This window comes from Antennarius striatus, chromosome 6, assembly GCF_040054535.1.
Source record: "Antennarius striatus isolate MH-2024 chromosome 6, ASM4005453v1, whole genome shotgun sequence".
Lineage (NCBI taxonomy): Eukaryota > Metazoa > Chordata > Actinopteri > Lophiiformes > Antennariidae > Antennarius > Antennarius striatus.
In genome coordinates, this window is record NC_090781.1 from 2,056,872 (window position 1) to 2,072,392 (window position 15,521).

Genomic DNA, 15,521 nt, shown 5'->3' on the forward strand with positions numbered 1-15,521 from the left:
CACACACACACACACACACACACACACACACACACACACACGGTCCCTGAACTCTATCACCCAGTATAACAGATTTCCTCTCCCACATTAACGTGTTTGTTTGGTCTAAACTATCAGTTAAAGTGAACTTCCTAAAGGTTAACAGTAGTGTGTGTGTGTGTGTGTGTGTGTGTGTGTGTGTGTGTGTGTGTGTGTGTGTGTGTGTGTGTGTGTGTGTGTGTGTGTGTGTGTGTGTGTGTGTGTGTGTGTGTGTGTGTGTGTCTGCTCTGACAGTCAGCCAGCTGGACACCAGAGGATAAGTCATGTGATTTGTAGCTCCGCCCACTCAAACGACCCTTCCCACCCCTGAGTTCATCGTGCAGTGTGTGTGTCGAGTGAATGATTGTGTGATCAATGACATAATTCAGACCCTTTGTGAAGCAAACACCCACCAGCAGCACGCTGTCAACCTGTGATTGGTCGATAACATCACATGATTCAATGTGTGTGTGTGTGTGTGTGTGTGTGTGTTTCCAAACTGCTATGAAAGCTGACAACAAACATTTCAGGGATGTTTAGATGTTCATCCTTCATTCATAAAAGATCTTGTTCCATTGAGACACAACAGCCTCTCACTAATCTGTGTGTAAATGGGGTTTAAACCCTAATAGTGATGTTTGGGGGTGTTTTGTCTCTGCAGTAAATGGGGAATGGTATTTCCTGTGTTGTCTGTGGGTGTGACAGAACACACACTTCCTCTCCTCTGCTGGGGAGTAATCCAACACAAACTGAGGACTGTTTCCGTCTCCATTCAATGTACAGAATGTGACGAGCGGCCACGCCCCTGATGGAACTTCCTGTCGCCCCCACGTCCTCCTTCTGACCCAAAGGTCAGGGGTCACAGATGTGGGATACAGGAAATGGCAGAACTAGATTCTCTGGGCCTGCATGACCTGAAGATGATGATGATCCACAGACAAACCATTCATACACGGTACAAATCAGGCAAACAGGCGTGCCGTGAGCCTGACACGACGTCCACGGAGCTGCCCATTGTAACTGAAATCATGAATTAAACACGGGGAAGACCCCGCTGTGTCGTGTTCACCGGGTCACTGGTTTGGCTGCTCCTTCCCACCACTCATTGGGGTATTAGTGGGCTGAGACCAGCCTGGACTGACACACGTCGGTGAATCCATATGTTATATAACTGTCCTCACTGACGACCAGTGGGGTGACCTTCAGCTCCACAAACAACCTGCACCAGCATTCTGGAGCGGCGTGGCACCATGGAAACATCCTGCTGATGCGGTCTGCTTTGACTGCTGAGTCTGGACAGAGAAACTGCTGACGCGGTGGGTTTAGGTGGCGTCCCACCAGGACCGACCTGAGGCTGCAGCACCACCGGCCTCGCCCTGATGGGCATCCTCATCTGCAGCATCCCCTTCCTCACACCTCGGATCTCCCTCTCTTCATGACCTCTTGGTTTACACCCTTCACTTCACTCTTTGCTGAGTCTGCCTACGATATGTTCAGGCCTACTGGATCAGGATCACAACCTGAGGGGTTTGTGACAACCCTACCAGCCCACCTACCCAACACACCTACAGTACACCCTCATGTTAAGGTCAGGCACAGGACCCATGTCCAAAGGGAAGGAAATATACACCAGATAAAACACATAGGACAAAACTGGCATCGTCCAGGAACAAAGTCGTTCCTATACGCCGGCCTCCTTCTCCCCGTGACTCTGAAACAAACAACTCTTTGTACGTCGTCAGAACAGATGCTGAATCCTCCAGACCTCCTTTATGCTCAGACAAATCTGTTCCTCAGCAGACATCTCAATTATTCATCGCGTCAGCAGCTTCTTTGTAAATAATTCAGCCTGCAAAATAAATTTAACGGTGTGATGAAACACCAAACCACACTGGCCTCTGACGGACTAGTGCTGGTGCAGACCATCTCCAGGGGTTCATGGTGACCCTTTAAAACCCTGGACACCCTGAACAGGATTGCAGCTGCTTCAACCCTCACCGAATATGGACATTTTCTATTTTCAAAAACTACATTTAGACTGTCCAGAGGTCGACTGAGCTTTGACCAGGCCTCAGCCTCCACTTCAACATCTAAGCTTGTAGACAAAGAAACGCCGGTTTGCAGGTCAGACATATTCAGTCACCAGCAAACGAGAAATCCTCAAGGATTCAAGTAGAAGTACTCCAGCCAGAAGAACCTGGATAGGAACACAGAGGACACCAGAACTGGGCTCGAACCACCAACGTTTCATTCCTTATGGGCAACAAGTATTATTTGACACCCAACCTGTTTGCTGTTAATCAGAAGGCAGAAGTCCAGAATTCACCGGCCCAATCAGTGTATTGTACATTCACATTATATATGTATATATACATACACACACATACACGCACACACAGGTAGTCCTCAACATATGATCATTCCACTTCCGAACATTCAGTGATATGAACACATGCCGCAATATCTGACTACTGCAGTTCCCCTTTCTGCCACAACCCATGTGGGGGCAGCACTGCCGCAGCTCCAACACTCATCTCCCCCTCTTGTTGTTGTTGTTGTTGTTGTCTCTGTTAGCATTTCAGAGCCACAGGCTTCCTACCTTGGATACTTTACTGTTTATCATGGATGATAAAGTAAAGGCTAGTGAAGACAGTGGTAGTGGTGAACATCTCTCTGATGACAACTCTGACTCTGACCCACAATAACTCCTCCCTCCTCCTCCACCCTCACTCTAAAGCTAAGCTACATGCTACATGCTACAGTAGCTACAGTGGATCATCAACAGTGACTCTGACTGTTGTTGTTGTTGATGATCTTAAAAACTGGTGGAGCGTTCCTTGTTTTCTTCTCCTCAAGGATTAAATTATCAGGATTAAAATTTACTGTAAACTAACCTGGATTAAATCGATCACGTGAATCATGAGTGACACTTAACGGTAGGCATTGGAACTGCACGTACGTATTTTAATATAACATGTTTTACTCTGATTATTTGTACAGTAACATGAGATTATGTTACTGCATATATGTACATATACATATATTGTACTAGTAGAAGGAGAATCAAACTTTACTGGTCCCCCGAAGAGGTAATTATTTTACCACTCTAGTTATGTTATCATTTGTCACAGGTTCATATCTAAACGAGTGTACAGGCCAGAACCTTCCCGTACGCAGGCACACACGCACACGCACACGCACACGCACACACACACACACACACTCGGGGGACCTCATGGTGCCCCAATGAGAAACTTTTAAAGGGGACAGTGCCTTGCTCAAGGGCACCTTGGCAGTGCTCAGGAGGTGCACCTCTCCACTGCCAGCTCACACTCCAGATGTTTGCGGTGTTGAACCGGCGACCATATGGTCTCGGGCCCAAGTGGACTCCTGCGGCCCCAGCGTGTTAGCAGCAGCTGGCTAAAGACGAGCTTAGCCTGATGCCGGCATCAATTAAAAGCTGCTCCCTGATTAGAGCAACACCCCCGCTGATCCGTCTCTGCAGGGCGTTCTGATTACCTCACAGCAGGGGGGGGTTCAGCTCGCCCTCACTGGAACATCTGGGCCCTGACTGGATGTGGCTCTCTGTTGGTGACAGCCTGTGAACGGACCAGCGAGAGTCAGGAGGAAAGAGGATTAAGAGACTAGTAGTGCTGGGTTAACCTCCTCAAGCATCAGCACACATAATCCCTTAACAGCCAATAGAGAGGCAAACGCTGAGGGTGTGTGCAGGCGGTCCTGGACCCGCTTCCTGCAGGGGAAACCAGCACCAACACGTTCTAGTGCGTGTGTGGACTGGAATATTTAATCCAGAAGACGGCTGTGGTCCATCCTGACAGTAATACAGTAGTGTTAGGACCACCAGGTATCCATGACTGGGAACGTTGGTGGTGGTACCGGTCCGGTCTGGTGAGCCCTCACCAGCCGTGGCCGCTCCATGTCAGATATACATGCATTGAACCTGTAGTTACTGTGTGACATTCAGTGGTGCTACTTGTTTCCATGTCACGTTCTGATTCCTGAGCACCAAGTTCATTAACATAGTTGTCATGGTGATGCTCAGGTGTGATGGGTACAGGGCGTGGCCATTCAACACATGCAATAAATTTATACTGTACTCTCTACTCAATGCTCTAACTCGTTCTAACACTTGTATGATGTTGTGGGATCACTGGGACTAGTTTGGTGTCACTGAACCGGGACTCGAGTGTGAAGTGATTCCAGCTTTGACTCTTTGCTGTCTGGTTAACAGAACTAGACTAACGACTGAGGAACAAACTGAGGGATACAAACACCCTCACAGGGTTGGATGTCGGGTCCCTTAGACAAAACATGTTGGATACGCGTGATGCAATGTGCTGACTCAGCACCATTTGGAGCAAACTGCAGCCACACAATGGAGCTGTGACTGTTGCGCTCCGTGGCTCCAGGTACCCATCCAACCTGTGAGGCAGAAACTACAGACGGCGCTGCTCTACACCAGTCAACTGAAACCTGGCTGCATCAGTTAGATGTCTTTCACACAGGCATGTGCAACATCACTGACACAAATTCTCATATTCCCAAGGTGACACCAACAGCGTATGTCAATGCTCAAGACATGATGAACAATCCAACAACGGACAGAGGAGTTTATATACTTCATGCGTTGGTGCAGACGACACACCAGTGATGGATGTCTGAACTGAAACCTATAACCACCAGAACCAGTGGGTAGGTAGAGGACGGACCGAATCGGTTCTCGACTGAATGACAGACGGAGCAGCAGCAGTTCATTCAGTTCATCCCAACACCACCAGGTTCTGGAGGTGCAGCCTGACATTCCCCCAGTCTGTGTGAGGAAGGTACTTGACCCCAACCTGCCCCCCAGGCGCTATGAGCAAGGGTCGCGGCTCCTGATGGATGACACAGAAATGCAGAAAAAGAAGTTTCCAGTAGTAGTCTCTACAGGTGTCCAGCCCAGAGTGTGTAGGAGTGTGTGCATGACACGCATGGTCACCACCTCTGTGTTGACTGTCAACGACACACCGCTCCCGGTAATTAAATGAAGCGTGTTTGTGACAGGAGCAACAAAGGTGTGATTCATCCCTGCTTCATCTCGCTCGGTGGCATTCCTGTCTGCTGGCTCGTCTGACAGGAACTCACAGCTCTGTGACCGCTTACAAAATAAAAGCATGGAGAAACACGGGACCAAAGGAAAACCCACAGCACGTTCCTGACTAGTTGAGACAGGTGCTGCCAGATGTTTGTTCACGGTTCACTCCACAGGTGAGTGAGGTGTGGGAGACCAGACAGGTGACACGTTTAGCCCTGTTAGCTTTCCATGAGTTCCAGTCAGACACACATCCTCCACTGCTGTTTCCTGCCACAGTGCTGCTGGTAGGGTAAAGGTCCACCGTGGAGAACAGCTTCCTGTCCTCCAGCCAGAGCCCAGCTTCACACACACATCAGACCTGGGACGTAGAAGCCACCGACACTGCACATCACCACCTGGGTAGACTGAACCCCGACCCGGAAGTCATTCAAAGGTATTTAGGAACTGATTAACAGAATCAAAACACGTGATTCCGGTGGAAACAGCTTCAGGAACAGTACCACTTCAGAACCCTGCTCACCAGGAGAGAGAACACTCCTCTGTCTAACTAGTACTTCACCAGGAGAGAGAACACTCCTCTATGTGACTAGTACTTCACCAGGGGCTTGGGTGATAAAGTATCCTTGCTATGATAGGTGATGACAAACACACATCGTCTGTGGTGCCCCAACGACCCTCTGGGCTTATGGGATAGGCTATTGGTCGAATACAAAATACTGTCTATGTACAATTATGTGGTTGAACATGTACTCAACTGGAACTGTGCAATACTGCATGGGAGCAACACGTTAGCTAATGTGATGTGTGGGGTGTGTCACACTGTGGATTGTGGGGGTTTGACATGAGTCAGTGTCGTGTCTCGTTACAGGAGAGTCCCGTATTGAGTCCCATCAAAGTTTCATCCAACATGTTTAGAGCTGAGCAGAATCGGGTCTTAGGTCAGTGGATGTTCAGACGTTTATTTCGCAACCCTCCCACCCCCAAAGCACAAGGTTCAAAATGAGCGTCAACACGTCTGAACATTTAAACCAGTCCTCCAGACGACCCCCCCCCCACCTAAAACCAGTTTGGGTTCTAACATCAGTCCTGAGCGTGGGTTCTCCCCCGTCTCTATCAGGGGCCTCAAACCTCATTCCTTCTCCTCCAACAGAAAGTCCCGGGGGGTAGGGGGGTGTGGGGGGGTCAGGAAGCGTCCTGTTTGTTCCACAGCAGATTCCACAAATACCAGACCTACAGGGAGGGGCCACTTCCTGTTGTTCCCAGCCTGTTAAGACAAGTGAAGATGGCTGCTAGCTGGTCCAGCCTCTGGCCCCTCCGGCCCTTCTCTCTGCTCGGCCCTTGGGACCCTCTGGCCCCTCAACCACATGACCTACTGGGTGGGAGTGGGGGGGGGTTACAATACTAACAGCTGATTTTGACATTACCTTCTAGAACATTTGGTCATGTGACCTGTGACGTAACACTACGTACCAGTCGGTTCTCTAAAAGGAGTCAGACCGTCAGTGGACAATTTAAATGTCATTCCTCATAAAGTTACACAACATGTAGCATCTATCTCAGTGTAACCATGACAACGATGGCTGATTCTCCACCATCATCCTCCTTTAGGACCCAAAACACGCATTCATCAATAGACGCAGATTCCAACACCCATGAAAGTGACAAATGACAACACTGGAGGTCAAAGGTCAGTCAATATCACAAGAACAGTGGGTACAACCAGAGAACATCCAGCTCCAGTGTCATTTCTAACTCATGGTGATTAGTGGAGATCCTTGTTATATTAACATTCACTCCTTTTTTCGTCACATGACCGTACGAGTCTCGAACACATGTTTAAATATACAGTAATGTGTGTTTCCCTCGTTGTTCAGGGATGAGTCGGGTGTAAAGAGGGTGAGGCTGAAGAGTTGAGCCCAAAACACAGCACACCTGAGGCCGACACCAGAACCACACCTGTGTCTCCAGTCTGAGACACAGGCTCATACCAAAGCAAACAGGGTTCCTCTACGTCTCAAGAACCTCATCCGACCTTCTCTATCAACACAACCCAAATCATCTGGTCAGCAGCCAATCAGACGGTCCTCACGGTCGATCAAAACCCTAGAAATGACCATCAGATCGATAGCAGCGGTTCTTCTGGAACAGGAACCCTCATCTGTGGGCGGGACACTCACATGCCGCGCCCCCCGGCGCTGGTCCTCGGCGTTCCTCAGCCAGCAGCGGCTCAGCTCGCTCAGCTCCAGGATGGGCTGCACCTTCAGCCGCACCGTGTCGCCGGACTGGCGGATCATCTCCACGATCTCGTCGCGGCTCTTGTTCTCCACGTTGCGTCCGTTGATCTCCACCAGCCGGTCGCCGGGCACCAGCCCCAGCGCCAGGTCCTTGGTGCCGGCGCCGGGCTCGGCGAAGTGGACCACGCGCCTGTACACCCCCCCGTCGGGGCCGTGGTCCAGCATGGTGGTGCGTCGCAGCGAGAAGCCGAAGTCGCCGGTGTTGCGGCGCTGCAGCTCCAGCTGGCGCGTCTCGGGGGCACCGGGAGCCGCCACGGCGGGCAACCGCAGCCGCGCCGGGAAGCTCTTCTCCACCAGCTCAGGGGGGCTGACGTGGTGGGGGGCCGCGTGCTTGACGCTGTGCTTGCGTAGCATGCTAAACACTTTACTCTCCACCTGGGGGGAGGGGGCGGCGGAGTTCTGCCCCGACGGGGTGGAGCCCTCCGACGGCGTCTCCTCCTTGCTCCTCTGGGAGAAGGAGAAGCGCTTCATCATCTGCCCCACCTGGGCCGAGTTCTGCTTGGCCAGGGAACCGAAGTGCGCCACGCGCTCGCGTACGGAGCCACGGTGCCCCCCCTCCGACCCCCCGCCGCCGCCCTCCGCCTTCAGGTCGTCGGTGGAGCTGGCGGCGCTCAGCTGCTCGTCCAGAACCACGCTGCTGCGGTTGCTCAGGCCGTCGGACTCGATGTCGGTCAGCGTCAGCTCGGCGCCGCTGGCCACCTTGATGGGGATGGGGTTGGAGATCTCCACCCGGCCGCGGGACTCCCGCTTGGCCTCGCGCTTCAGGTTGAAGAAGCCGCGACGCAAACTCATCTCCTCCAGGCTGCGCAGCTCCGCCGCGGACATGCGCTCCTTCTTCTTGTCCTTCCTCCCCCCGTCGCGCTCCTTGTCCTTCTTCATCAGGTTAAACATGGCGGCAAACGAAAAGCTGCCGTCGCCCCCCCAGGAGCTCAGGTGTCGTCACGCAGGTGGAGGTCAGGTCTCGTCTCAGGTGCCCTGAGGAGCAGAGACGGAGAACGCGGTCAAACAACGCTCAGCATCGGGTTGTTGGTTCTGATCTGAGGCTGGAACACAGAAGATGCAGGAGATGAGCTTCACAAGTAAACCCAACGTCAGGTTATAACCTCCTGCTATGTCACTGAGGGGCTCGCTCACACCTGAGCTACGACATGCGTCGGTTCTGTTTGGGGCGGGACGCCTTAACGTCAGCCGTCCACTTTTTGAAGCTGCTCGAATTTGCTTTAGAATTAATTCCTGAACTGTGAGAAATAAAACAATAGGATGATAGCAGCAGCGTCCCAGTAGAACCTGGGTGTTCCCAGTAGAACCTGGTTGTTCCCAGTAGAACCTCTGAAGAACCAGGTTCTACTGAGAAGAATCAAGTTCTTCCCGGTAGAACCTGATTCCTCCCAGTAGAACCTGGTTCCTCCCAGTAGAACCTGGTTCTTCCCAGTAGAACCTGGTTCTTCCCAGTAGAACCTGGTTCCTACCAGTAGAACCTGGTTCCTACCAGTAGAACCTGGTTCTTCCCAGTAGAACCTGGTTCCTCCCAGTAGAACCTGGTTCTTCCCAGTAGAACCTGGTTCCTACCAGTAGAACCTGGTTCCTACCAGTAGAACCTGGTTCTTCCCAGTAGAACCTGGTTCCTCCCAGTAGAACCTGGTTCTTCCCAGTAGAACCTGGTTCCTCCCAGTAGAACCTGGTTCCTCCCAGTAGAACCTGGTTCCTCCCAGTAGAACCTGGTTCCTCCCAGTAGAACCTGGTTCCTCCACAGGTTGTGGACGTCACTAATGAACCACAGCAGCACAAGCTGAAGACCCAGGAGAACCTGATCCAGTGTGGATCCGGGGATGGAACCTGGACCCCCCCTGGGGTTCAGACCTCGTCCCCCTCAGAGAACCGGGTCGGAACCGGCGGACCGGCGGCGGTGGTCCTCCACAGCCCGTCCCGGCCCGTCGGACAGACGTACCAGCTCCGTGTTCCTGTCGGTAACGGGGCCGGTACCGTGACAGCGGACCCCGACCCCCCGGTCACCGGTAACGACCCCCGCCGGTGATCGTGCCCCCCCAGCTAACGCGGCTCTGATGCTAACACCTGGAGCACCGGAGCAGCGTCAGCTCCAGCCCGCCTCCGGTCGCCTCCCGCCCCGTTAGCCAGCCGAGCCGCTCCCGGTGGCTCCCCGGGTTCTGCCCCCCAGCACAGGACGCCCTCTCCGGTCGGTCCGGTTCCGTCCTCCGGACGCGGATCGGTCGGCTGAAGCTAACTAGCCTGATGGGCTCCGGACACAGCCGAACCGCTGGAACCCGCGGACCCACCGGGACACCGGGACGGGCCGGTCCGCCTCAGCCCCCTGACCCGGACCCGGACGCGTCCCCACCCGCAGCACGCGTGTCTGTTCGGCGGGCCGGCACTCACCGATCCCCGGGACGGCAGACGGTGCACAGCTGGTCGGGATCGGTAGCCACTAGCTGCTCGGGGCTAGCCTCACGTCCGAGGCTGGCGACAAGCAGCGGCCCCTGCTGGGTGGACGAGGAACTGCAGCCCGGACGCCCTGTTGGTGGGTGGAGCTCCAGCCCTCAGGGGCGGTCACAGAGGGGCGGGGGCAGGGGCGGGGCGGGGGCACCACTGCCTCAAACGTCACAGCGAGCAATCAGTGAAGGTTTAACCACTGGAGTCTCGTTTGATTTCAGCGTCAGTTCTACATGGTGCTGGTCCCCGGGTCGGGTCGGGTTCCACAACCGACTCTCCATCAGTTCATCCCTTCACCTGTGTCTCCATCAGTTCATCCCCTCACCTGTGTCTCCATCAGTTCATCCCCTCACCTGTGTCTCTATCAGTTCATCCCTTCACCTGTGTCTCCATCAGTTCATCCCTTCACCTGTGTCTCTCCATCAGTTCATCCCATCACCTGTGCCTCTCCATCAGTTTATCCCTTCACCTGTGTCTCTCCATCAGTTTATCCCTTCACCTGTGCCTCTCCATCAGTTCATCCCTTCACCTGTGCCTCTCCATCAATTAATGTGTCTCTTCATCAGTTCTGGGACATTAAAGTGTGGGCAATTAAATTCAATAAGACATGTATATATTTAAGATAAATATCTAATGGTATAATTAAAAACTCAATAAAGGACGATTAACACAACTGTTCACTAGTGATGGACACAACTGTTCACTAGTGATGGACACAACTGTTCACTACTGATGGACACAACTGTTCACTACTGATGGACACAACTGTTCACTAGTGATGGACACAACTGTTCACTACTGATGGACACAACTGTTCACTACTGATGGACACAACTGTTCACTACTGATGGACACAACTGTTCACTAGTGATGGACACAACTGTTCACTAGTGATGGACACAACTGTTCACTAGTGATGGACACAACTGTTCACTACTGATGGACACAACTGTTCACTACTGATGGACACAACTGTTCACTACTGATGGACACAACTGTTCACTAGTGATGGACACAACTGTTCACTACTGATGGACGAGTCTTTTCTATGAGAGTAGAACCAAAGACAACAGTTGTGGCCTTTGAATGCCCAGCAGCCCAACCACTCTGTGTGTGTGTGTGTGTGTGTGTGTGTGTGTGTGTGTGTGTGTGTGTGTGTGTGTGTGTGTGTGTGTGTGTGTGTGTGTGTGTGTGTGTGTGTGTGTGTGTGTGTGTGTGTGTGTGTGTGTGTGTGTGTGTGTGAAAACATGAACAAGGAGGAGGACACACAGGAGACTTCATGTGACACCGGCGACACCTGATGCTACCTGTGTGAAAAACTGTTGCTAAGGCGTCGCCACAGCGTGAGTACAACACATCTCACATATCACACACACACGCAGAACACTGCAGAGGACACGCGTCTTTTGGTAGGTGAGTGTTTTTATCAAACATTGTAAGAAATGACTTTCAGTGGTTGCAGTTGATGCAGTGTTTTTAATTTAAACGCGAAGCTGTAGGTGTGCATTCTGTCAGCGTGAGCAGAGAGGACGTCATAGTGAACCTGATAATACCTGTAAACACACAACCTTCAATCTGACGTCACGGCAAGGAAGGAATCACACACTGTCACTGGTCACAACTGTTAACGTTCGATGTTCAAGTATTATTATGTCATGAACTCATCATTAGCCCCTAGCCTTAACGCAAAGCTGGGTTACTTTTCTCTCTTTTCTCTACTATTGTCCATGCAAGACTGTAAGTTCTGGAAAGAAGGAATTATATACGTTTAACATCCGACCGTCCTTTCAGGTGTGGAGAATAAATACAACCAAATAAAACAATGCGACCAGCAGGAAAATTACTTTTTTAAATTTAATAATAAACGTGAATCCAATGTGCCACAACTTTTTTAGCAGCGTTCTCCTAACGTCACACCAACGTTTGTTTCTCCTTGGTTCTGCTAGCTTGGGAGCTTCAGTTTAGCTGTAATGTATTCTGTGTTAGCGGCCGGAGCGGCCCCTTTAAGAAGGTAGTCATGTGACCGAGGCAAGCATCTCCACAAGCGTCAAGAGTGACTCGTAGACAGACGTGGAGGAGAGAATCCACTCATTTAAAACTGAACATCGTTCACAATCAGATCAGGAAGAAAACAGAAATAATGGAAGTTCTGGATTCTGTCTGTGACCCGGTACCGACTGACCCACAAACCGACTGACCCACAGACCGGTAACGACTGACCCCCGAAACGGTAAAGGTCCACGACCCGTGGGTTGGGGTCCACTGATGTGGTCTACAGTTTGTTCTTGTCATATCATAAAAATCTGTCATCTAGTGTTTATTTCTGAATGAAACAGTCCTCCATGGTGTGTAACCACGTGTCTTGTGCAGGTTGCAGCAGGGCCGGAGCCTACGACAGCTGACTTTGAGCTTTGGGGCCTACGACAGCTGACTTTGAGCTTCAATCTGGACTTCTCCACTGTTACAGTAGACGTTCCTTGAAGACACTGACCTGCAGAGAGCAGCGTGTTCCCCCTTTTTGCTTCACATCTGTTTTACAAACACTAGAGGGGGTTGGAGGGCTGTTGGTTGGTGGGTTTTTCATCCAGCTCTTCCATGATCCAAATAAATGTTTCCGACTTTCTTCATAGATGTACGGCCATCAGGAAAGTGGATGAAACAAAGAGATCATCACAACTGTATGGAATGATCAACAAGTGATAAAAAGACCCAATATTAAATTAGGAACTATTCATTTTTACTGATAACACTTTTTAGGTATAATTCACTGTAACCTTCAGCAGATAGACCTCAACCGTTATGGCATATGAGGGGACGGGACCCCTGCCTCCAGGAACCGTGTACTACGTTGGGAACAATCCTGGCCATAATGTTGTGCATCCATCTTTATTCAACCATAGAGAAGCTGCTCCTCCACCATTAGGTCCTCCAGGTGCAGGTGGCCCAGCTGGACTGGAGTACCTGACACAGATTGACCAGATCTTGGTCCATCAGAAAGTTGAAATGGCTGAAATGTTTACTGGGTGGGAGACGTGTAATTCCTATGTAGTAAAAAATAGCATGGGACAACAGGTGTTTGTGGCCACCGAGGAAAACAACCTCTTCACTCTGCAGGTATGGGGCTCCATCCGACCCTTCACCATTCACATCCATGATAATATGGGCCAAGAAGTCTTGACCCTGTCTCGACCCCTCAAGTGTGGCATGTGCTGTTTTCCCTGCTGCCTTCAAGAGTTGGATGTCCAGAGCCCCCCAGGTAACTCCATAGGGTATGTTCAACAGGACTGGCACCCTGTCCTACCCAAGTTTACCATTCTGAATGAGATGAAGGTGCCTCAGCTGAAGATCAAGGGGTCCTTCTGCGACTGCAGTTGCATGTCAGACGTCATCTTTGAGGTGACGTCTTTGGATGAGTCGGTGGTGGTGGGACAGATCAGTAAGCAGTGGGGGGGCTTCCTGCAGGAGGGTTTCACAGATGCAGACAACTTTGGGATCTCATTTCCTTTGGACTTGGATGTGAAGGTCAAGGCTGTGATGGTAGGAGCATGCTTCCTCATCGACTTCATGTTCTTTGAACATAAACAGAAGCAAAATTAGCAGTTTTCATGATTATTCCAAAGCAGGACAGTCAAATAGATGTTTGCCCAGCAGTCTCCATTTTGATGTGACATGTAGGAACAGTATAGAACATTGATTCAACACTTCAACTCCTCTGACAACCACTACTGGAAGGAGCCAATGGCTTCCTTTGAAGGATCCAGTTCGTGAGGTGTAGATTGTCTTCATTTTGGAGCCTACAGTAAGTCTTCCTGTTTTCACCCTTGTGTTACAGAGACTTGCCTATCACCTGGCAACACTGAAGTCCTAATATAATTAATTCATTTTTAGTTCAAGCTGTGGAGTAGAAGTATTTAAGTCTATTAGTAGTAAAAGCTGAGACAACAGTAGAAACAGAAGCCAGCTAATGATTATGAGTCTCGTGGACCAGAGAAAAGGTTCTCTGATAACCCTTTGTGGAGCCTTTCAGAGTGTAACTGATTTTGTCCCATGTCATAATAACATGGTGTATGTAATCCATCTGTTCAATGTAAGTGATGTCTGTTCCTTCCGATTGAACACTAGCAAACACTACAGAGTAGAGAGGTACAGAAGCTATGATGACAGGAAATTTCCCTTTCAGATACATTTGATATTTGCCTTTCAAAACAAATTGCCTTTCAAATTGCACATATTGGGTTTGGGGTGATGTTCACACCAAACATTTCAGAGTACGCCTGAAGAATATGGGCAGGACCAGAACATGTGTATCTGATCAGCAGCTTGAGTTTTACAATGTGGACAAAAGGTGTCGAAAAAGGCTTGACCAATTAGGTCCTAGTCCAATCTACTCATAGAAGGGTTTTCAGTTGAATCAGGCTATATCGTCCACATAGGGAAGAGGTCTAAGTCCAGGACAGCTTCTCACTGGTCCTCTCTCTTACTGCCCCATTATCCTCCAAAAGTTGTTTGCACTGATTCGGGGAAATGCTGCAAATGTGATCAGAAAGGACTGAACTTACGAGTTTCTGATGTGGCAACAAAGACAGGTTATCTATAAAAGCCAATTTGGGAAAGACGTTAAGTTGCTCTGCATCAAATGTGTTGCTTGGATGTATCTAAAAAATGTGAATAAACAGACAGACAGACAGACAGAGAGATAAATAGATATTCTTTAAAGGTCCCAAACTGGGAATTATTGTACAAATAATGCGAATTTGCCCCCAAGAAAGAGATTTGAGACAGAGGTAAAACCTTTTGTTATTCAGATCTAAAGTAGAGGGTGGAAAACTGCAGCTGTTGGTGACAGTAGTGTACAGTATATTGACTTCACGCACAGGTTCTTCTAAACCTATGGGTGATTTAGAAGACACTATACCAGTGTCTTCTAAATTGTGACCAGACCTTTACTGTTGAGGACGATTATGTTAGGAAACAGCCGGATTTGTGGAGTTGGAGGGGAAGGAGTACAAATAACTGAACCAAGATAGACTGGGCTACTCAAAGTATATCCAAGCCTCCTTTATGTCTTGGTGAGTATCCTTGGTCCAGAAGAGCATTTTCTGGATATTGCAGGCCCAGTGCTAGTGGACAAAATGGAGTAAGGCCGGACCAGCAAGTTTCTTCGGCCATTCAAGTGATTGCCTTTAACCTTGTGTGATTTACTATTCCACATGAAGGAGGCCGTGAATGATCCGAAGTTTTAAAGTACTTATCATCAAAACGGATGTTTTGGAAAACAAATACCTTTCGGCAACACAATCACTTTAATGATGTTGACACAACCAACTATGGACAGAGGCAGACTTGAACATCTTGCTATATCTAACTTGCACCAGCCCAAAAGCATACCAAAGTTCTTTATGAATGGAATGGAAAGTGTGATGCAGCTTGATTTTGAGGACATGTCTAAATCTTATTGGGATTAATGGTGTAGCCTGATATTTTATCATATTGATTCAGGATTAGGAGAATTCCTGGGGCTGGTGCACTTCGTCTTAAAGCCAACGGTTACCACCTTACGGAATCTTGGATCTCTTAGTCTTTGTGACCCAAGAAATGAACACACCATTTGAAGGAGTCATCAAACAGGGACAGGGTTGGGTTGGAGTTTTTTTGCACTGCCGTGA

General features: G+C 49.9%; 1 protein-coding gene and 1 pseudogene across 3 annotated transcripts in view; one reads left to right on the forward strand and one right to left on the reverse strand.

Annotated features, from left to right (window-relative positions):
- Positions 1 to 9,897, reverse strand: part of myo18ab (myosin XVIIIA b) — a 63,468-nt gene extending 53,571 nt beyond the window's left edge. For 2 of the 3 annotated variants that reach the window (XM_068318251.1, XM_068318248.1), the window contains exons 1-2: positions 9,802 to 9,896; positions 7,291 to 8,382 (exon numbers count right to left, since the gene is read on the reverse strand). In XM_068318251.1, the coding sequence (XP_068174352.1) occupies positions 7,291 to 8,298 (1,008 nt within the window). In that variant the 5' untranslated portion in view covers positions 8,299 to 8,382; positions 9,802 to 9,896. Of the gene's footprint in view, positions 1 to 7,290; positions 8,451 to 9,801 lie in introns of all 3 variants that reach the window. The other variant, XM_068318249.1, reaches the window with a different exon arrangement.
- A 1,450-nt stretch (positions 9,898 to 11,347) lies between these two features.
- On the forward strand, positions 11,348 to 14,394 carry LOC137596346 (phospholipid scramblase 1 pseudogene; annotated as a pseudogene).
- Positions 14,395 to 15,521: the final 1,127 nt, after the last annotated feature.